Source organism: Thunnus maccoyii, chromosome 10 (genome assembly GCF_910596095.1).
Source record: "Thunnus maccoyii chromosome 10, fThuMac1.1, whole genome shotgun sequence".
Taxonomy (NCBI): Eukaryota; Metazoa; Chordata; class Actinopteri; order Scombriformes; family Scombridae; genus Thunnus; species Thunnus maccoyii.
The window spans coordinates 25018113-25042242 of NC_056542.1; the positions used below are offsets into that span (position 1 = coordinate 25018113).

General features: G+C 37.9%; 2 protein-coding genes across 2 annotated transcripts; one reads left to right on the top strand and one right to left on the bottom strand.

Annotated features, from left to right (window-relative positions):
• LOC121906179 (B-cell receptor CD22-like) lies at positions 1-5222 on the top strand. Its single transcript, XM_042424894.1, has 11 exons — positions 1-18; positions 142-197; positions 427-747; positions 850-1074; positions 1731-2009; positions 2813-3097; positions 3349-3427; positions 4020-4050; positions 4397-4555; positions 4661-4767; positions 5133-5222. The coding sequence occupies exons 2-11, from the start codon at positions 155-157 to the stop codon at positions 5191-5193; spliced, it is 1590 nt and encodes a 529-aa protein (XP_042280828.1). The 5' UTR covers positions 1-18; positions 142-154; the 3' UTR covers positions 5194-5222.
• hpn (hepsin) lies at positions 5218-24105 on the bottom strand. The gene is made up of 13 exons (XM_042424895.1): positions 23710-24105; positions 22254-22398; positions 13892-13999; positions 13641-13682; positions 13118-13247; positions 12916-13035; positions 12679-12719; positions 10371-10536; positions 9858-10048; positions 8615-8710; positions 8192-8334; positions 7737-7901; positions 5218-7278 (listed from the first exon to the last, which is right to left on the bottom strand). Exons 2-13 carry the CDS (start codon positions 22288-22290, stop codon positions 7234-7236), a joined length of 1284 nt encoding a protein of 427 aa, XP_042280829.1. The 5' UTR covers positions 22291-22398; positions 23710-24105; the 3' UTR covers positions 5218-7233.
• Positions 24106-24130: the final 25 nt, after the last annotated feature.

The following is a 24130-nucleotide window of genomic DNA, read 5'->3' on the forward strand; positions in this document are numbered from 1 at the left end:
GTCAGCTTGCTTTAGTTGGTGAGTATTATTAAAGTAACATTTATAAGCAACATGTCTATTTTTTTTTTTACATTAATCTCAGTGCTCTGCTGTCTGCCGACTGAGCAGTAATGAGCTGTGTCCTGTGTCATCATGTTACAGGCTGATTTTAATAATGATGGAAAGTTGGATTCTGATTGTTCTGGTCGTAATGCCAGGTAAGGAAACACATTTTTTCTTAACAATGTTACTTTAATACGTTTCTGCTAGAACTCTGACATACAAATACATACATTTAATACAGTCTAATTTGAGTTTTAATTCATTTTATTACCAAATGTTCATGGACAAAGAGCTACAAGTCAAGTAACATTCTGTAACTGATATTAATGATAATAATAATGATTGATAATATTGATAAAACACCTATTTTATTTTTCACCAAAGGTGTCTGGAGTCAAAACTGGAAGGTGACCTTCAAAAATCAATGTGCTATAAAAGGGACATCAGTTGTTATAAAGTGCAAGTACAGCTACCCTTCCCATCATGTTGTTGATTCAGTTCACTGGTATAAAGCCCTGCCTGTATCTGGCACGTGGATGCTGTTCCGTCTATCCAGAAACTTTAGATATGTAGGTGACTACATTAGTGACTGTAGTCTGGAGATCAAAAATGTGCAACACACTGATGAAGGACGGTACTATTTTCGTTTTGAGACATCATACAACGGATGGCAAAGCAGATCATATGCTCAATTGTCTGTTAAAGGTAAAGATTTTCTAAAACAAAATAGAAATAAAAATCTAATCTCTCATGAATTGAAATGATTTTATTAAAATTAATGTGCTTCTGAATCTGTTTCTGGATCAGAGTTGACCACCGTTGTGGAGCCGAGCACTGTGACAGAAGGAAATAATGTCAGCCTGACCTGTGTGTCAGATTGTCCCACACAGACATTCATTGTCTGGTTCAGAGATGGACAGCCAGTAACAAATCCAGCCTTCCTGGCCAGGAGAGAGGATGCTGGGCGGTACTACTGCGCTGTCCGAGGACAGGAGAAGGTCACATCTGCCCCTGTGGCTCTGAATGTTCAATGTGAGTACAACAAAATATTTCAACACTCCACTGTTTGGCTTTTTTCCCAGCAGACATTGATCTGTTCTACTCAAACAGTGAAATGACAGTGTGACAGTGAGGCAGCATGCACAATATCAGGATCCTGAGCCATTAATATTATTATTTACACAGTTTCCTACAGTGACATGTTAAAATGTCTTCAATGAAAAAGGCCTACTGCTATGTTACAAGATGCAGATTTACTGTGTCTGTGGGCCTAAAAGTTACCATTAAACTTGTCTCCTCCCTTGTGTTTCCATCTCTTTTGTGAATATAGTCAATTTATTAAATGAAATCCACAACTGACCAGTTTTCATCTAACTATTCTAGATATAGGGGGGAAGATCATTTTTAATCAATCTTCATATTGCCTTGATGCAAAAATAATTTCCTTTTATAGGACAATAAAGATCTAAACTGAACTGAATAGAAAGACACAATGTACATTAAGAATACATTCATTTTTGGTCTGTGTCATGTAGACATTTTGTATTTTTCTTCACGCAGTGACTTTCTCTAATCAGAGCTTATTTTTCTTTTTGTACCAAACTCCACTTTTCATTATGATTTAGTATTGATCATCAAAGTTAATTTGCTAATTCTGTACCTAAACGTCCTAATCTTCTCTCCATCAGATGCTCCCAATAATGTAAGATTGTCAGTGAGTCCATTGGGAGACGTCATCGAAGGAAGCTCAGTGACTTTCAGCTGCAGCAGTGATGCCAACCCACCTGTGACACAGAGTGGATACAGCCTGTACAAAGACGGACAGTTAGTCAGTTCAGGACAGACTCACGCCATCGCTGTCATCCAGCCCAGCCACAGTGGACGCTACTACTGTCAGGCCTGGAATAATATCAGCTGGAGGGGCGTTGAATTTATTAAATCTACCGAGATTAACCTTGAAGTCCAGTGTGAGTGTGCTGAGATGTTGCACTGAGAAGTCTTGTATGTCTGTGTGTTAATTTGTTACTCAAACTATGCTTTGAATACCAGCTCAGAGAAAAGATTGCTGCATTCAAGAGTTGTCATAAATTCATCCATGACAGCAGGAAAAATACAGTGCAGTTTATTTGTCAATTCTGAGCACCAAATTGTCTGTAGTGTTTCCTGATATTACTTCAGTCTGTAGCTTCGGTCGACTTCCTACTGACCCTGTCTGTTATCTGCTTTCAAGATGTGTCAAAACATTCAGACAGGGCACAAGTTTCAGTGGGGAGGAAGTGCTACAATTTGTAAGACGGATATATCTTAAATGCATGATTTAAATATTGTGGGTTAATGAGCCCTATAATTCAGTGATCTCCAACCGTTTTGGCTTGTGAGGCCTTAAAATGAAGGAATGTCAAACTGTGACCCCTCATCACAAGTTGTAGCCTTTAGATGTGAGTTTAGTTTAACCAGTGATTTTCATGTCCCAGATTGGTTAATTTGAAGGACTTTTAGAGACAGAATGCAGCATTTCACTAGCAAAAGGCAAAAATCTGAGAAAAGTCTGGAAGAAATATGTTCACACGGGCATTATAGAATTTTTTTTTTTCTGTTTTATCCCTTCAATTATCTAATTTATCCCTTGAGTCCTCATGTAACCCCTCAGATTTACCTTTGCTTCTCAACCAGGGGTCCCTCAGTGATAGTATTGCAAGAACAAGTGTTATTCTTGATTATTTTGGAATAAAACTGTTAAACATGACATGATGTTTGCACTTTTTTTCAGATCGTCCAATGAACGTGACAGTTTCAGTGGATTCACCAAATGTTGTGGAGGGCAGCAGTGTGAATCTGGTGTGCAGCAGTCCAGCTAACCCAGCAGCAGACAACTACACCTGGTACCAGAGGACAGATTCTTCCAGCTCCCAGCTGCTCCATGTGGGCTCAGGACAGGTGCTGTCTCTTCCCTCTGTGGAGGCATCCCACACCGGACTCTACCTCTGCAAGGCCAGGAACGGCCTGGGAGAAACCAACTCAACCGAGGTTCTGCTGACAGTGGAAAAGAAGAAAGGTTTGTGTCACTACTGTTACTGTAAAAAAATAAAATTGTTAGATTGTTAATTGTATCCTCAAAAGAAAAGCATTAAGTGACTCATCTTTATCAACTACTGCTATATCTTAGCAGTTTCAACTTTATTTGAAGTAAAGAAAGGAAGACATGTTTATTTATATGACATATTTCCAGATGGCAGATGTGTTTATTTACATGACATATTTCCACCTATCAACAGTAATCTAACTGTATTATGTGTTTCTCCTCAGGTAGCCTGTTGTTCCAAATCCTGTCTGGCACTGGAGTCGCTCTTTTTATAGCATTTGTGATCATTCTTCTTTTGTTCTGGTAAGTCCATGACAAAGAGAGTGAGTGTGACTGACTGAGTCATATCATTACTACTGTTAGCCGCTGACTTATACGTGCATCTTTGAAGTTTCTCTGCATCTCAAGGCATGTTCTTGCAAATGTTGTGTAACTTTGTTGATCTGTTTTGCCCAGTGTTGTCATAGCTGCATATGTAATTCACGTGTCATCTAAATTTATATTCCACTGCTGCTTTTACCCACTTTCTCAATATTTAAGCATGACGTGGCTCAGTTATATTTATATGTTGAAAACAGAAGTTGCACCATTTATTTTACTGTAACTTGCACTGTGAGGACCAAATATGAATAAAAATATGAAAACTGTCATTAGTAACTAAGCATTTAACATACTATTCCTTATATTTTTTCCACATACTAATTGTTTTGTAATGCTCACCTCTAACACAGTGAAAGAAAGCTGTGGTTAGTGAAAATACAGAGTGTGTTCATTCAGTAACTGTAAAATGTGACAATACAAGATTGAGCAACAAATTGGAAATTTCTGTTCTGAGTGGAGTGACAGTAATGTTTCTCATATATTTTCATTAATCTTTTTTTTGTCATCTTGGTAGGGTGAAACGAAAGACCCATGCAAAGAAAAAAGTGAGTACATCCAACTCATGAATTTGATTTTATGTCTTCTGATTAGCTGTTAGTGATTGAAGGAATGTTTTAGTTCCCGCTTAAACTCACAACTACAACATAATTTCATTCAGCAATAGTCCAGCACAGCCAAAAAAAAAGCTTTAAATGTTTAATGATCTGTTTTTAAAAGATATGAAGTATCTTGTATTGTTTTTTCTGTGGTACTTTCTGTATTATTCATTTTTCTTACTGACCTCAACTTCATTTGATTTTGCGCAGTAATACAACACCAACGTTGAGATTCTAGTGGAATTACAAGTACCTGTGAAAGAAAACCTCTTGACTTTTGTTGTGTTCCCTCCAGGCTGTGTTTGACGTCAGGAGTAGTGGAAAAGGCTCCAACTCTTCATCCACTGAAGATCAATCTAACAGCATTTACACGTTCCCGTCATCTCCTCCACCTGGTCCAGCTGCTCAGGACTTCACTCCTCCTTCACACAGGAACCCAAACCATGAGCATGATGTAAATGTGGAGCACAAACATGAATACTCAAATTACATAATGCCACTCACAACAATCAAATGTCTGCAGATTCTGAATAAGCTGACTTCTTTCATCTCCTCTCAGGCCAACACTTCTTGTGAAGACGAGGTCACCTACTCAACAGTGACCATCAAGCCCAGAAACCCAAGTCTTCCACGTCACATGAACAGCAACGCCCCACAGCAGTCCTGGTAGGTTCAACCTGATCACAACACTATAATGTGGCTCACTAGTGTCACACATAAAGTACATATGTGTAGCCTTTAGTCACAATTACTCTACAATCTCAAGCAACCGTAATGAAATAATATATTATCAAAAAAGAACAACCTTTGACCTTCACAGGGAAAAAGGAAACATCTCATTGACTTCCATCTAAAATAAAGTGTGAAAAGAGTGATAGAAGTGCAGCTTGTAGACAAACATTTTTATAAAGTTATAATTTGAATATCCTCCAGTCATCATTAGGATTGTCACGGGAATTGCAGGAATCTCAGAGGAAGCTGCACAGCTGCAGTTTGATTAATATTCATTTGTACTTTAATGTTCTCCTCAGGTCCACAGCAGGAGAGAACGACGACTCTGTGATCTACGCTACCATAGCTAAATCCAGCTGAGTCTGATTGAAACCTTTCACTCCTTTGAGCAGTTTAATTATCATCAAGAAACATATGTTGCTGTATCTTGTCATGTGGTGTCTAGTAATGACAAGTTCAAAGATCAATTTTGATGGGAGGGTTACAATGAAATCTTGGTGCATGTGCAATAATCTTGAAAAAAGTGTTAAAGAGTTCAAAAAGTATTTATGCTATTCACTGTATTATTGTGTTATTATATTGTTTTTGCAAGAGTTTTTGATAGTTTGTACAGTTATATTTACTGAACACAATGTAGATATTTTACCTTGAATATTTTTGAGACACAGAAGGTAAAATCCTGTTTTGATGTAGTGCTATGTCAGCATTGATATAAAACATTAGGTTTCTGTTTTGGATAATGTATACTGCAGCATAATTATTCTGTACTGCAGTCTGTACAGTAAATATTGCAAATGTATAAAATAAATGTAGTATCATTACAAAATCACTATGGAACTTCTTTTTAATTGAGGCTTTATTTCGATACAATACTAAAAGTAACAATTTACATTTTACATATAGCACTACAGTCAGTAAAAATATTTATTTTTCTAGTACACATTGTTATAAATGTACATACATTCATATTATTTCACTGTTATTGAACAGTATGGGACTTTGTGACTGCATTTACACAAATAATACAGCTTTTTTAGTATTTTTTGAGTCTGATTTGTCAGAATGGACTAATTTTCTCTTCATGTGTGGATCCAATAAAAAAATACTCTTCACTTTTATGTATAAGTTATTGCCTTGTAGAAGAAATAAACAGTAGTATAGAAACCTCTTTAATCGCAACCATACAAGTAAGCAACAATCCAAAAACTTAACATACTGCTGAAATGATTTTTTGTGGTATATGTTAAATATGAGGAGGAACAGCACTTCTAGTATATAATACTACACTTTGCTCATGGATGAGAATACATACTCAGTTAAGGTGAACTTTGGTAATTACAGGTAAGGTCTTTTCTGAGAACATGATTATCGTTGTTATTGCACTTTTGGCATTAAGATCTTCAGATCATTTCGACATCTATGACACATCTAAAATAAAAAACATACTACATAAACAAGACATTGACTTATATTTACAAAAAAACAACAAAATACTGATTTTGAATATGAGCATCATCTTCACCAGTTCATCTTAAACACGATGTGAGGATTTGATAAAGACAGAACTTGTACGGATAATTATTCATCATAGAGTCAAGCTACTGCATATAAAAAACATGACATATCACACAAGTAAGACTTTAATTATAAAATAAGATACCTACTATGTGAAAAGTTTGATATGTTGTAATCTTTCAACAAAGACTCAAGATTTGTCATATTTGTGACATTAAAGTAGTGATATGTTAGATCTATAATTGTCTGTGTGTGTGTGTGTGTGTGTGTGTCTTGCATAAGCTAAAAATACTAAAACTGCTGAGGTTGCACAAGACTCATGTTTATTACAAATCAACAGTGCAGGCTTCTCTCATTCTCAGGCTCGCTCTGTGCTCTGGTATCAGGAAGTCTGACACTGAAGAAACTGACTCATGTGGAACAAGATCCTGTAAAACCTCTTCATGGTGAGTCTTTTACCTTCAGAATCTGTTGTGATTTCACGTCACTCATAATTTATAATGACAGTTAATGTATTGAATCATTTTGAATTGTATGGATATAAATAGTGCCACAACTGCACAACTCTTTTTTATCAATATTTAACTTCATACTGTTCAACTCTGTGCTCATGACATCTCTTAAATAGCTCTGTGTAGCTTCTGTATTTAATACTCTGACAGGTTATCCATTAAGGAGTAAGATATTGGTATACATTTAACATTTACAGGAAGTGGGTGAATCCTCAGTAAGGTTTTAGGCAAGAAGATGAATCTGGAACCATGATAAGAGGGGGACATCACAGCCTTTCATCCCCCCTGTCGTAACACTCCCTGTTGACATCTACAGGGTCTGTCCTTATTATCATCCAAGAGTAGGAAAAATAGAAACTTGAGTGCAGGAATCTCATGTCCGGGCCATTTTGTGAACCCCTGGTGAGTTGTGATAGTTCTGCAGGAGAAAGATGAAAGCAGTGTCACAGGAAGAAATCTTAGATGTAGATAGCTAAAACTTAAATCTTGAAGCATGTATGTATGTAACATTAATTTTAGAAATCTGTTTCATTCTTTACTGATCATTCTACTTTACATGCTGTGTATTACTTTTTTTTTACTTTTGCCAAAGGCCAAATGCTTTGACTGTACAGCGTTACAGCTAATACACCAGATATTTTTCTTACTAAGAACAGAAGAACAGACAAAAAATGTATTTTTGACTGTAGTCCAAAGGAGGAATTCCTCACAGCCTGCATATGAATAGAGACTGCTTGTATTTGAATGTGTTAGAAATGTCTGTACATTGGCGAGTGGTTTACAGAGGGTTTATAACCACACAATAACATACTAGTAATACAGGAATACAAAAAAATACAATAAAAACAGTAAAATAAAAAGCGTCAGGTCTCTCACCCTCATGGCCGTAGATATCCAGGGCAGAAATCGGGACACTCTGGTATAGACACCAGGCTTCTTTGCCATGGCGCAACCGGTTCCCCAGCTCACCACCCCCAGCAAACGATACCGACTGCTCTTAGACAAGCAGTCGTCTGCCACAAAAGGACCACCGCTGTCTCCCTGAAACCACACAGGATTATAGCAGATCACACACACATTACCATAAACTACTCATTTTAGGTGAGCATATTCAGAACTAAAATTAACAGGGATGTAATAACATGTTGTAAATGCATTGGACACACATACTGTAGGAATCAGATTAACTTGAGAGGACAGTCGTACTCAAGAAAATGTCAAGATGATACAGTACCTCATTTGGAAACCCACACACAAGTTTAAAAGTTTGTTTTGGCCCACACACTGTATATACACAAACATTTGTTGCATAAACACAGATACACACGGACCTGGCAGGCATCAGTGCCTCCTTTCTCATAACCAGCACAGAACATACTGGTGGTGATCTGGTTGTCATAGTAATCAGGAGCATTACAGACAGCGTCACTGATGATGGGGACGTTCGCTTCCTGAAGAACATCTGCTAGATGACCTGAGAGTGAAGAACATCAAAACAGTTAACAGCACCTATCTGCACTGAGGTAGAACCACACTTTTCTACACTTTTATGTTAAACTACAGTATGTACTGTTGTGTGTTGTAATGAGGAGAACATTGACTTCATTACCAACAAAATACAACAGCTATAAAGCAACAAGTGGATGGCCTAGATAAATATTTTTTTTAAATCAAAGAAGTCAAAGAGTACAAAAATGTGATCCAAAGGTCATTTCTGCAGTGTGTTGTAAAGCTGTAATAACACGTAGACTCACCATAGTATCCTACGTTTCCCCAGCCGGTTACTGTTCCAATCTGTCCATCAATCAGTCTTTGACCATATACTGGCAGGCAAATAGGCTGGATGTATTCTAAACACAGGCACATATACATATGCATGAAGCAAACACATGTTTGTAACCACCACCACCTGCATGTCAGTGTAAACAAGAGTCAAACAGCTGATCATCCACACCACAAAAACTGAAGTACAGAAGGAAGTACAGAAAGATAAAGCAGCTGCAGGTTATGAAAACATGTTGTTTTGCAAGTGTAAGTTTAACAACAATAATAAAACAGAGTACTCAAACACTTCACTTCACATCACTTTTTTTCTCAAATAAACATCATGCTGTGGTTGTAGTTATAAATGCCAAACACAAGATGTCAGACATGACTGACAATAAACAGTGCATTGTATCTGCAAAGTATCTGTGAACTTTATATGTTCATTAATCCACATTTAAAAACTCATTGCCCGACATAAACACTAACTACGCTATACAGTATCACCACATTTTCAAAGGTGACTATAAAACAAATCTCATTTACATTTCAGAAACACTGCCTTGCTCCTCTTAATTCATATTTCAGCAGTGCTAATTATCTTGTTTTCTCTTCTTAGTCAGTACAGATGGTGTAAATACTGTAAATTTGTAATTCTCTCAAAATAAATGACAATACTAAATACATTAAAAAATGTTTAATGAGCTGTTACTTACTGTAGATATGAACAAAAACTCTCACTTTACTCCTGACTAAAGAAAAGAATGTATCTATAGAGCAAAAAAAAATGGTGGAAAAATCAAACCTTAAATGCTGGTATAAATCACACTTGTAATTCCTCTCATCCTTCCCCTTGCATCAACAGATTACAGTAAGATCAGAGTGGATGACAAATGACTTTTACAGGAATTACTGTATCCCTCTCATTATTAGAGTGAGGATAATTCACTTGGGAAGCCCTGAGAGACAGACAGAAAGCATCAGAGACAAGCAGAACCTGTGGTTACATCCTGTCAATCCTGATTTATTAATGTTGGATAAAAAGGATTTTTGTCCTGCTGACTTTAATCTAGGAAACAGGAAACCAACAGTAGGCAGATGCCCTTGATGACTGACTCTCTCTGCCTCTCTCCTTTCCTTTGCTATTCTTCCTTATCACTGTCATCATGAGATCAAATACACCATGTGTGTAGATGATTAATATGCATGCATGTCTGTGCCACTGTGTCTTACCATTGAAGGTGAGAGGTTGGGTGAGAGCCAGAACAGCAATGTCCCTGCTGTTGTCATCAATGTTAGCGTCTACAAAGGGCAGGTAGCTGCTATGGTAAACAATGGTTTTCACCTCCGCCACATTGGCGTTGACTGGTTTATTGTAGATGGAGCCCAGCAGCACACGCCAGCGATTAACGAACCGGTACCGTCTAATTTATATAGAGAGAGGCGATACACAATGATGTTCTGCAAGTTTTAGAGGCTTTTTCAGTTTTAGCACAGACACTTTTAAAAATTCACAGACATATCCACCCTAAACACAGATGGAGCAGGCATATTTAGACCAGAGCAGTCTGATAATGAGAGTTGCTGATGATGACAACAGTATGTGTAACACAAACAATGACAATATATACAGTAATTTACATTAACAACAAATTTTCTACGTTACGAAATCTATAAAATAATCAAATTTGTCTATTATGGTCTTAAAAGTCAACTTTATGTATAAAATCCAGCTCAGTCACTTACTCGGGAAAGCAGTGAGCTGCAGAGACAATCCAGCGGTTTGAAATGATGGATCCTCCACACTGATGAACTCCATCATACTGCAAGCTGACCTGCCAAGGCCAGCTGCCCTGCCTGGCATCCACACCACCAACTATGCGGTCTGCTGCAAAACTACGCCTGCCGCAGTCTGTCGAGGTGGAGAGGTTCAACAGAGAGAGGAAAGCATATAAGGAAAGCATATAAGATTTTTATAATTGTCAAGGATTAAAATACACCAAAAAGCCCTAGGGCTTATTTCTACTGTGGTCTTCTATTGCAGTACAAGATGGCAGACTGAATAAGAAAGTGTCAAGCAGGATTGACATTAAACTTAAAAAACCCAAACAGACAGTAAAACATCAAGCATTTGTATATATAAAAGTTATTTAACAACCATTTCTTGAGATCTGATTTAAAACTCCTCTCAACTGGGTTTAGCTTGAGTGAGATAGGCAGCTTGTTCCATTGACATGCAGCTGTATAAAAATGCATTTTGTTATATGTTATTATATTTGTTTGTTATGTTTGTTATGTTATGGTTTAAATCTCTTAGGAATAATATTTGTTCAACTGCCTCTAGTCTTGTGGTTGTTTTTTTACTAGATTAAAATGGTTGGATAGGTAGGGAGGTGCAGATTTATACACAGTCCTCTGGGAAATACCCATTTTAAAATGCACCACCCTTTTATCCATAGGGAGAAGATTTAAATTTTTTAAATGAACTGCATCGAGATGTGCGATGATGGGGGACGGCTATAAAACAACTCATTCACTTATTTTGTGTAGTCTGTAATTTAACTTTAAGAGACTGTGAGGAGCTACTGTACCAAAAGGTGGCAGCATAATCAAAGTGGCACCAATGCTCCAGCTAGAGTTTTTAAGGTTGGCATATCCAACGATTACACTTTTTTGTTCAGAGCTTTTAAAGTCATGTCTTCCCCTGATAAAAGATTATCCAGAACACATCCAAGGTAATTTACGGGAGATTCTGAAGAGATTGATGTCTGACCACCTATTACTATCAAATTAGAAGAATTACTTAATTTAATTCGTGTCCCAAAGAGGATGACCTCTGTCTTTCCTACATGAAGGGAAAGTTTATTATCCGAGAGCCACCTCGCAACCTTTTGAATCTCTGTGCTCAAGGTATCTTCCACTACTTTTTATTTATGGGATATTAGTAATGCAGCATCATCAATGTATAAAAATATATCACAAGAGCAGGCTGAATTAAGGTCATTGATACATAATAAAAACAATAACGGCCTTAAAACACTCCCCTGCGGGACACCACAAGTCATAGGTTTTGGACTGGATAACGTCCCATTGACATCAACCCTTTGATATCTATCAGCAAGATAGGATTTAACCCACCTAATGGCCATAGCCTTAAAACCCAGAAGTTTTCATTTGTAAATTAAAATCCAATGATCTACTGTGTCTAACACCTTTTGCAGGTCTAACATAACCAGTTTACCTGAGTCAATTTCCTTTCTGATTTTGTCTGTCAGAAACAACAGGCAGGATTTGGTAGAGTGAGATTCTCTAAATCCTGACTGAAACTGAAATAAAATATTATTGTTTTGGATATAGTCCTCAATCTGTTCATGAATTATTTTTTCCACTATTTTTGACACTACACATAAAATAGAAACTGGTCAATAGTTCTCCTCATCTATCTTACTACCCTTCCTATAGAGGGGGAGAACTCGCTCTATTGACATATTTATTATATGTGTAACAGATGGAGCAATAATATCTGCAGCGTCTCTAAGAAACCTGGCTTGAATATTATCTAGACCTGCAGCTTTACTAGCATTGTGTTCCTGAAGTCTCTTCAGGACCTTACTGTCACTCACTTTACTAAAAGAAAAGGATCTTGTCTGATGGCCAAATTGCGAGTAGTGCCTCTGTTTCTGCTCCTCATTTAATATATCCAAGTGATCAGGGAGTTAAGCTACAAGATTTTTAGCTACTGTAGTAAAATAGTCAGCCACTTCAGTTTCGCCTGATGTGACTTTACTGTTCACCTCTTAGCTGAGCCTAGCAGACCTGGTTTTTATAGTTTTACTATAACCCAAATCCTTGAGAGCCTTCCAAAGAAGGGGTGACAGATTTCAGGCTATGAAGAACATTTCAAACAGAAAGAATAAGAAGCGCAAATAATAAAGTTTAGGAGGATTACAGGCCCTGAATGTGGTGAAAGATGAGAGGTTTGTGTAAGGTAGTGGAGTATAAAGTGTGCCAGTGTGTCAGACAGCATAAGCGTAGATCCGGGCTCATGTCTTACCTTGGCACAACAGTGTGAGAACCTCCCTGCTCTCACAGTCACTGAAACAAAGACAAACAGAGTTAGTAACAGCCTGACAGAGAAAAGAAAACATCCAAACTGAGTTTAAGTCACTGTTCGTCTTTCTCTATGTTAACCGAGTAGACAAGCGAAAGAAAAGCCAGGAAGAGCGACAGAGAGGACAGTGTAGTGAAAGGTTAGACTGCTTCAAGGATCAAACAGACAGGTGTTTGTTACCATGGGAACAACGAGTCTTTGATTTTCTTGCCGTAGCTGAGCTCTTCCTGTCTGACGCAGAAGAACTCTCCACCATCTCCACTGGCCTCTGGCACTGATGTGATTGAGTAATTCACAACACTACAACAAACACACACACGTTAGTTCTGTATGGTACAATGCTGCCTGAAAACATTGTGATCGGATTCTAAAACTATCTCACCTGACAAAGCCAACTTCCTCACAACTGATGCTAGCTAGCAGCTCATTGGCTGACGAGGAACACACCTGACGCCACCGCCTCTGGGTGGAGTCAAAGACTCTGAGACGCTGGTCAGCAGAATTTACCTGGACTGCAAAAGATAATATCAAGATTTTAGTCCTTTTTAGTCCGTTATTTTACACTGATAATTTCTCATCTGCAACATTGGATATTTTTTTCATTTAAGTAACTGTAGCAACAAAAATTGTGAAAATCTTAAAAAAAAACACAAAAAAACAGGGATCAAACCAAAACTAATAATTCTTGATATTCTGCAAACCTTTACTTTTCGTACAGGCGGTAAAATATGTAATGCACACTCAGGCAGCATTTTTCTTGTTATAATCCCAATTTGCAGCTTTCATGCAGCAAATGAAACTGTAGAGATATTATCCTAGCAGTATATGACATTTCACATTTGGTATTACAATATTTATTAGAAATCAGTTCATTTGAAACCATCACTCTGTCCTCTGTAACTCACCATCATAGAGTCCTGTGTCTTCTTCCATTGTGCAATATTGAACTACAGAAGAGTAATAAGAAAAACAGCAGGCGTTTATTGAGGACAATACAATGTATGAATGCAAATTATCAAAGACAACTGAAGAACATAGAAAAGTCTTTAAATATCAGAAACAATATATTATATTCATACTGCATGTTTGACAAAAAGTGTGTGTATCTATGTGTATGTGTGTGTGTGTGTGTATGTGGTTTGACATGTGGTCTGACCTACGGCCCAGACTGTTGCTCCAATGCCTCCCAAGGTCATCAGCATCACGCACACTCCAATCACCCGACACGGGGTCAACACACAGGTCAGTGAGATTCCCCTGCTCCCTGCACACACACACACATGAATGTACTTACACACATTTGACAGTATGTATACACAGACAGAGACACACACATGAAAGCATGCCTACATGTCAGTGCACATACACAGCAGCTTTTAACATCTAACTATAAAGGAAGGAGTCTTTGTCTGTGTGTCTGTCTGTCTGTTTGTCCTTTGCAGATCTCTCAGACCGTTCATCCAATCAACTTCACACTCAGTGGGTTTTGCTGGGGACCCAAGTGTCAAATTTGGTGCAATTTGGACACGTAACACATAAACTTTGAATAAACAAGCAAACAGCAAGCTGCTCAGCTCCGTGTCTGAGTGCAGTGGGGGCTGTTTGATATAAACACCGTCACATCACAGCGGGACGGGGCTTCTGGGCTCTGACTTGCTGAGCAGGACAAAGTTACGCACCCCGCTCAGTTAAACTGCCTGAGAGAGAAGAATGAGCACACACGGGAAAAAAACAGAGATGGAGGCAGTAAAACTAGCCAATACGTGCAGACATGTTTGATTGGCAGCAGAATCAACCAATGGAAGGCTGTGAACTGCTTCTACGGCTCAACCTCAGATTAGTCTCACTGGTTAAGTTTCTGTCTGGATTTAAACCATTTAATTGATTAATCGCTTATGATTTTAATTGATACATTTGTCAATTGATACTTAATGTATATGTGGTTTTTGAGAAATAATAAGCAATCAGCTCGATCTGAACAGGCATATTTTGAACAGGCACTGCACTACTTACATAACAAACACAGCGAAGTGGCTGAAGAGGAGACGGTTTAGATGATGAAATCAAAAGAGTAAATATTACTGAAGTGAACCGTGTTCTTCCTCACATTTATTCATTCACATAGATGTTGGACAAAATAATACATGGCAAACATTCAGACTGCTAGTATTTAATTTGGGCTCTTTTTTGGACTCTTAAGCCACCCTACAACAAACATCAGGAAAGTGACTGCTGTCAGCATATTGTCCCAATGTGAGGGGCATAACAGCACATTTCCTGGCACAGACTGAAAAGTACAAATGACACTGATTAGATCAATAGTCTAAAGTCTAGCATTTCTCCACAAAGCCAGAACAAACTCTCAAACTGGGATATAGTACCACGTCTGTCCCGTGTATCATCTGCTCTGAGCAGAGTTTGTCAACTTGACCCAAAACTTTAAGTTAATACGCATTTTGCACCACAGACAACTTGACATATAACAGGAATAGCACAGGTGCAACTAATAACATTAACAATGGTTAAATTCCCTTCAGGTGTGCCAGCTCCAGGGGCCTGGTATTGTGCATGCTGGCTTACTCACAAGGTTTACTAGAACTGTTACGATGGAACAAAACTCTAATTAGTCTTATTAGTTATGAGAGAAAATGAGATGAGAGGAGGAGAAAAATATGCTAACACTACTGAACATAAATTCACAAAAATTCTCTTTTTATGTGAGCTGTCAGCCTGCCAAGCACATCCCGACCCTTATTACTAAACACAGCTCAGCTCATTTCATTTCCGCCCACCAACCATTTTACACAAACACACAGGGTCATCATCATCTTCACCATCAATGTTAGAGCAACAGTGCACACAAAGGCAGGAGGTTAGGGTTCCAAATTTTGACACAGACAGACTGAGTCAGTTGTGAGTCATGCCGCCTTCATGAAAAGTTACATCATGCTATCTAATGTTTTAATGAGAGAGGGTCATTGTTGTTTTTATTTTGTAAGACTAAAAACTTAATGTGCCTGCCAAACACAAATATGACATCCATATGGAACAAGCCAGAGTGATTATATTGCTGAGTATTTCCCATTAAAGGCTCTACACACCCACACAGGTGTTTTCAGTTATTATGGCTGATTAGGCTTCTGCCCAATTTGAGGTTGGTTGCAGCTACAGTATGGTGGGAATTATATGAGGTCATGAAAGACGTCACATAATAAGATTGTATAAGTTGTCTCTCCCAGGGTTTTCCCTGGATTTTTTTGAGACAAAGGTGGCAAAGGCTGGAGAACGTGAGTGGTGTGGTGTACATGGTTTGTTAGAATGTTGTGCACTTAAGTGAAAAAAATCAATCAAATCAATCGATACTATTACAATACTTGGGTGCCAATTCGATTCAGAAACTATTCTCAATTCGATGAATAGAAAAGGGGCCACAATTTTCAGTCTCATGCTCCAGTATATTGTGTGCCAAACCATTCACTGGTGTCCTTAGTCCTTAATACAATATGAAACATAACTGGCAGATAAGATAAATGGTCACCAGCCTTTTCATTTTAAAAAGTTGACTGCACTAATTAATAAATTAATCAATCTGAAAGCATCTTACAGTCTCCTGCCTGTATGAGAATAACAAACTGAGGGGGAGGCAGAGTGCTCCGCTGTGTTATTAAAATTTTATCTCCAGCAGCAGAGAGCAGCCTCTGTGCTGCACCGTTAGCTCCGGGGAAAGACATCACTGTCCAAGATGCTGAGCAGTTTTTGAGGTGAAACAGACTGAGTACTGAGTTATTTTCTGCACTTCAGAGTTGGTTTAAGTTGTTTATTGCTGGAGTGTGTGTTGGTCAACTGATCTCGTTTGTTACTGCTGATCGCTGCTCCGCTCCGCTAATGATAGTCTCTGAGTGATGGCGTAGAAAGTTCACGATATACTTCACGTTCATCTCGCAAAGGTAATTATTTAGTCATTAAATTAAAAGATGCTTGCAACCGCTGCCTGTTTTGAAGATGAATTACAAGATAACTAGCATGTGTGCGCACTGTAGACTGCCCAGGTGCTACACATCCCTCACAGTTGAGTTCCGCCTTTTTCGTTCGGTCAACATCACGTTTGAATTTTCAACAAAGGCGGCAGCCAGTAATGCAAAGGTGGCCCTCCTTTGAGTTAGATAGGCAGGGAAAACCTTGCTCTCACCCTAAAAGATCGGAAAATCACAGGTGTTACTTATATCATTAACAATGGCTCTTTTCTATTCAAGTGTCTGAATAAGTCATGACAGTGTGACAGCATGCATGGAACTGAAGCAGATATATAGAATTCAGCCATCATTCATTTCATTATTCACACCTGTGCTGTTCCTGCTTTGACATGTCAAAATGTCCTCTGTGAAAAAGACCAGAACCACAGCTGTGCAGGGTCTTTAAAATGAATTATTTTTTCCCTGAATCCGTGGGTGTAAGTCATTGTTACAGGTATTTTTCACAGCAGACATTTGACTTGTCATAGCAGGAAAATCACAGCTGTTACTAATAACATTAATGATGTCTTTACTACATTTAAGCTATGACAGTGAACACCCATGCACAATAGCAAGACCCTGGAACTGAAACGCCTAAACTGAACGCAGCCATTATTAATGTCATTAATTACAGCTGTGTTTTTCCAGCTATGACGTGCCAAAGACCTGTCGGGGTGACCAGTTGAACCTAGACCACTTGAGACTTTTTTGTGGCCACGTGTTAGACTCACTCGTCTTTCATTCCTAATACATTTGAAAATAATTATGTCTGTTTCTGTTTATCAAAAATAATAGGCGATTGTTTCTGTAGTTATTAATGGTAGAAAAGTAAGAGCAGCATGCTCTGTTTAAGTGGATTTGCTGTTCACTACATTGCATCAGATAATCATGACTGTAACAGCGCTGCCATCCATCAGCTTACAGAGATACTGTAAGTCTATAAGCGTCGGCTACCAAGTCAGAGAAAACATCCTACATGCCTAGTTTCCTTCCTGGCTCTGTGTCCCTCCAACATGTTCCATGCTGTCTTATATTCCTACCATTTTCACTGTCTGAGGCAAGAACTTTGAAGTATTAATTAAAACTAAAATAAATTAAATTTATTTTAGATTTAAATGTATTTCATTTAATAATTAAATTAAGAATATATATATTTATTAAATATATTTTTGTTAAAAAAAGTTTTTTTTAATGTAGCACTGAAACAATTAGTTGAGTAGTTAATTGACAAAAAACACATTTAGAAAATTAATGGTAATATTTTGCTAAGTTATTTACACCTTACTACCACTGAACTGAAAGAAATAATCACAGTTAAATCAATAATGAAATAATTGTTATTTGCAGCCATATTTTCATGGAGTTGTGACTACATCAGGCCAATAAAAATGAAAATGTATATGAGGTGTGTGTTGCCTCTCTTATACACACAATATCAACACCAGTTAGATAGGGGGCATTTTTAGGTGTTCTTGCATACCGGGTGCAGAACCAGAATGACCCTGCACAGTTACACACAGTCAGTTTTCTCCACTCAGATGAATATTTCTGAGCCCCGTCTCCTGATCTGTGGAAGTAAACGACTCAGGACTGACAAGGACCTAGTGTTGTTCAGAACCACTGACACTGCTTGGTCCCACAGTTGCTGCATTTCTACTTTGTAATCAGAGAAACTTGATAGCTGTGTAGACCTGCTACTCCTGTGACCTTAACGTTCTTCTCTACTATCTCCTCACATCTGCTCCCTCCCTCTGCACCACAACCTCTCACTGACAGCATTTACCTTTTTCATGGCTCTCCCCTGTTAACATTTCTCTTCTTATACCTCCCTACCTCTTTGTGCTTCATTTCTCCTCCTCCCAGTCCGTACCTGTCCTCTCTTTCCCTTCCCTTCCTCAGGCTTCAAACTTCCAGTCAGCATGATAATGGTGTTACTGTTCCTTGGGTTGTAAAATTGTGATTACCAATGGAGCCCGAAATATGAAAGAGAGACAAAGCAAATGCAGACAGAAAAAGGTAGAACTGTGAAATAAAAAGAACTGAATGTGGTATCTGATCAATGAACGCCAGACAGCCTCGGGACATACTATCAGGGGTACATTCCAGGCTCGTGTTCATTCTTACTGATTGTGGTTTCCAGGAAATACCCCAATCACATTGCAGGACAGAACAAGCACTCTATTGTGTCCACTTCTATCCGAGACCACCTTCTCCTCCAGTGTGTGGCTCTATTATGAGGTATGGTTCTTCTACAATCACTAGTATTTAGTGCTGATGAATGTGGCATGCTGTGGTGTGGATTAGGTTGCAGTTTGGGGGAGTACCTGAGATTTTAGTATAGATATAATACCAATTATAATATAGAACATTTCAAAAAAACAGATATAGTTGATTTCACCTACAATAGAAGAAATCTAACAAGCATTAAATATTCAAGCATTGACCCACAATTAAAATGTTGATGATGTTCTGGGAGACATGTTAGTGGGATCAGGTCATCTGATTTATGTAAGTCCAACACATTTCACCATTTGTTTCTATTATAATCTTCTCTCTGAAATCCATTAAAGGATTATTGTGTTATAAAAACAAATAATCTGTATGGATATTGCAATTTGAACATATTACTTGATCAAAACTAATGTGATCTACTTATTTTCAACAAATAATCATAAGGCAACTGTTGTTGTATAGCTGGAATATTTTACAATACAGACTACATGAATGACTGGACAGTTTAAACACTGAATAATAATAAATCATCATTTCCGTGACTTCTTTGAACCATTCCTGTGGAACATACATTTTATTTTGGGGTTATTTCTATTCTCCTCCATGAGTCATGTGACCAGCAAGCGTCAGCAGGGTGGAAAAGGGTTACTGTGTCATTACTCATTCTCTAGTATGTTGTGGGATACCCTTCACTTTGCACGCTTTACACGCTCACACTGAAGCACCTCGGTGGTGGGTGAGGAGATGCAGCTGTGTAGCACATGCGAACTGTAAGTGCACTTACCAAACCAAGTAGGACAACACAGACTGTATTTAGAAAACACCTCCTTTCTGTTGTCCACATCACATCACCACTTTTTCTACTAAATTATAATTAATCTAAAATTAAATACACATAACAACATAAGGTATTTTTCTTTTGTCTGCAGGATCTTTCTAGACTAAACTTCTAGGCTAATATATGATATAATAGATCTACAAAACTCCCAAAAAGGTTTCTCAAAGTGAAACAGAAAGGCTGTCTCAGGGGTCAGTGTTTTTTGGAGGTAGAAGTCTGTTTCTCTGTGGAGAACCCTTAAGAACTGGGTTGATTTGACAAAACAATTTTCACTTTAGGTTTGCTTTCTAGCCTCCCAGAGCTTCTAATCATAAGATACTGTTTTCATCAGCAGACAAAGTTTACTCAGTTGTCATGCGGTTGGATCTGTGATTTATTATAATTTCATCAACTGCACTTTTAGGACTTCTTATCCATTTTAGCTCAAAGTTAGGCACAAAAGTTCATTCTTGACCTTGGAAATATTGGTTTTTATGTTAGGATGATGTTTATTCAATCTCCTGACCCAATCCACATCTCATTGCAGAGTCAGCATCTATTATTCTTTGTCCTCTTGACATTTGGACTTTGGGAAACACATCCTAAAACTGCTTTCACACTTTGTATGTATCTGGTCCATTAAAAACAGGGGTGGGTTTAAATCAACATATATTCATTCCAATTTAAATGGAAAAAAAGGGTTTTGAAAATATGTAGTGAAGACTGTTATCTTCCTGAGTAGACTGACTTGAACATAGGTGTGGTAAGAGTGGGTTAAAGCAAAGATAACAGTGTAGCAAAACAAGGAGACCTCACATACACACAGTTGAAGACCCAGCAATAGCTGTGACTCAAACTTTAAGTGGTTGCCATAGTGAAAGGGTAAAAATAAACACAATCATACTGTGCAGCAAATACTAGTTTGATTGAAAAGATATGTGTGACAAGAGAGTTTGCGTGTGAGCATGCACAGTTGTGTTTCTCTGCTTGTTCACACCTGTATGATGTAGAAGCATGTCATAATGAAGGTAAACAAAGCTTGTTTTTAAAAATAGGTGATGTCCCACCCAATCTTAGCACAGACATACTGTATACAACGTAAGCCACACCATATGCGTCACTCCTCCGCTATGCTGTAAGTGTTTCTGTTTCTCTTGTAATTATACACACCTCGGACAGCCTGATTTACTACATCTGGGGTGGACTTCCTTCAGCCACGCAAGAGAAACTACAAAACCAAACATCTAGCTGACCATGTTCAGACACAGAAGCACAAGTGCCAAATCAACAAGAGAGCCTATTTGACGAGAACAATGGAGGATATGGAGATGATGTTAATTTGCAGATGAAGACAATTTCCCTTTATGAGAGACAACTAGCTTCTCCTTTGTGCCGGCACTCAGTTTGTCCCCAGTACAAGGTAGGTACTCATACTCTTATCTAGTGAGTTTATGTGATAAAACAAATTAAGAGTGAGGTAGTTGAATTTGTTGTCACCACCTTTAAAAGATTTTATCCTGGAGAAAAAAGTTTTAACATCATTCCAAAAGGTAGAAACAAGCCCTTAACTTACTACAGGAGTTTGTCAGTGGTCAGCATATTTCTGTATGTGTCACCAAAACAGAGTTTTACAGTTCACACTGACATGAGTGCTTTCTAGCAACAGTAATACACATTAATCTTATCTTTACTTCCATAAAAGCACCATATAATTTGCAGTAAACTCATTAGGAGCCATAAATATGTAAACTTTGGCCAATACTTCAACACCACAACACTGCATTACAGCTAATGCCAACTAACAGGGAGGCAGAGGTGGATTTTCTGGTTTCCTTTTAAATGTAGCGTCCCACTGATGCTGATGGGAGGTATGTTTGCTGGAATAAGGTACAGTAGGAGAACTTAAAATTGTTTGTTTTTTCGTGCTGTAAATATAGTGTTGCAATGCCGTGTAAGTTATAGCAGTATGATGGTGAACACTACTGTCTCCTCTCTTACTACATAGATTTAACAAGAAAATGTGTCAGAGAACAACACTTTACCTGCTGCCCTTTGAAATTTAACAAATCAGATGGCAGAGAGATGATGTAAAACAATCACTATCACATTTGGGTTAAAACTTTGAAATAAAATGATCTATGAATGTATGTATTTTCAGGCTGAAAGACAAACCTCAAAAATAAATCAAGAGAACATCAGAGACAAAACCAGCCAGCTTTGAACACACTGGTTAATGGTTAACTGTCAGGTGGACTGATGTCTGGTCCCAAATACAAAAAACAGGCAGGATGACCAGCACAGCATTTTAATTTGTGTGTGTGTGTGTGTGTGTGTGTATGTATGTGTGTGTGTGTGTGTGTGTGTGTCCCTGTGTGTGTGTGTGGGGGGTGGTGTGTGTAGGGAGGGGTGGTGAGAGTGAGAGGAAGCTTGATGGTAAATGCAATATGTGCACTCACCCATCTTCCCCTCTGTCACGACTTTCTCAGCATACATCTGTACAGAGTAGGAAGCAGAGGGCGACTGTGGACAACGATCTCCTTCCTTTCTTCTTTCCTTGATTCCTCGGGGCAGGTGGTTTAAGCCCTCAACAGTCCCGTTTGCCTGTTAAAATAATATCAAGTGTCATACACCAAACTGTGTGTTATATTAACTTTTTTTTCAATAAACTTTTCCAAGATAGATACACAGACAGATAAATAATATCAAATATGAATACAATACATAATATAAAGTGAGATTAACTATTTTTACCACATACTAGTAGAATCATGTTTCATAATATAGCTACTAAGATGCTAACTATACTTATAATTACACTGTTACTAAGTAATATTACTTTTTTTGGATAATATTATATTCTTATTTGATATGCCCTAAAGGTTCCATCAGATGTAGAGCTGCAATGATTAGCCAATTAATCGATTAGTCAATCAAAAGAAAATTACTAGGCAACTATTTTGATAATCCATTTATCATTTAGGTCATTTTTAAAGCCAAAATGACAAAAACTCCAAATTCTTATATGTGAATGTGTGTGCTTTTCTTGGTTTTACAATATTTTTGGGTTTTGTGCTGTTTATTGGACAAAACAATACAATTAATGACACCACACTGTGCTCCAGAATATTGTGATGGGTATTTTTCACTGTTTCCTGATATGTTGTAGATCAAACGAATAATCGATTGATCGAGAAAATGAGTGACAGATTAATCATAATGAAAATAACTGTTAGTTACAGCCCTGATCAGATGTTTGTTTCGGAGCAGCAACATACACATAAATACACATACATACTCAAGACCCACTCAATAAAGGGTCCATCCTTCCAGATAGTCTGGTCTACTACTAAACTGTCATTGTAACTAATTATGTCTGAGATGGAAACTGGAAAACTGACACTGAAAATAGAAATGTATTAAGTCCCTATGTGAATTAACTCTGTATGATAAATGAGCTACAAATGCATTTCGATTCCATGTAAACAAGCTCTTGATTACACCACAGTAGACCGACTGCTGGGTTCATTAATCATCAGCAAAAGTTAAACCAGTTATGTATTCACTGTCCTGTAAACAGCAGAGATGAAGTCATATGGGACCATTTTAAAGCCTTCTTATATCTTCAGTTTAATAATTTTAGAAAGGTGTTGTCTTCTATCCCTATACAGTATAATATACAGAGAATAATAGGCTATTTCATCGTTGCTGTGATATTTACATCTTATAAGCCCTTTAGACTCCAGAGGTCTTGAGACAGAGATCAGGTTCAACGGACCAAAGGGCATTAAAAGTTTCAGCACGATAAACTATGTTGAAATAATTAAATTACCTCTTTTATTTCACTGAAAAAAGCCTTTTCAGACTTAGCATAAAACTTAACAGCTAAAACAGGTGTTTGATACAGTGACTCACCTGTCTGCGGCAGGTGGAGTCCTGGCCTTCTCCTTCAGGGGAAAAATGTCTTCTTTTTTAGGTCCACTGGTACATAAAAAAGGAAAAACTGTCTTCTGTCTCGATGTTAGACGACAATACTGTGTAGACGACAGAACAGATAAATCCCAGTTTTTCAGTAAATCCCTTTTTTTGTTCCCTTCACAGGTTACTGACCCCGAGGAAAAAGTGGAAAAGAGGTAGCCAAAGATTTCAGTTTTTTAGCCTTTCCTATCAACCAAAACCTCCGGCGCCCGCTTCTAATAAAAAAGAGAGAAACATTTGGAAAACTGGACAAATCTGGGACAAAGTCTGTGAAAGTTTATCCCAAGTTTCTCGCTGTGTGTGTGTGCGTGTGTGTGTGTGTGTGTGTGTGTGTACGTCCTGTAAGCGGTCTGCTGCG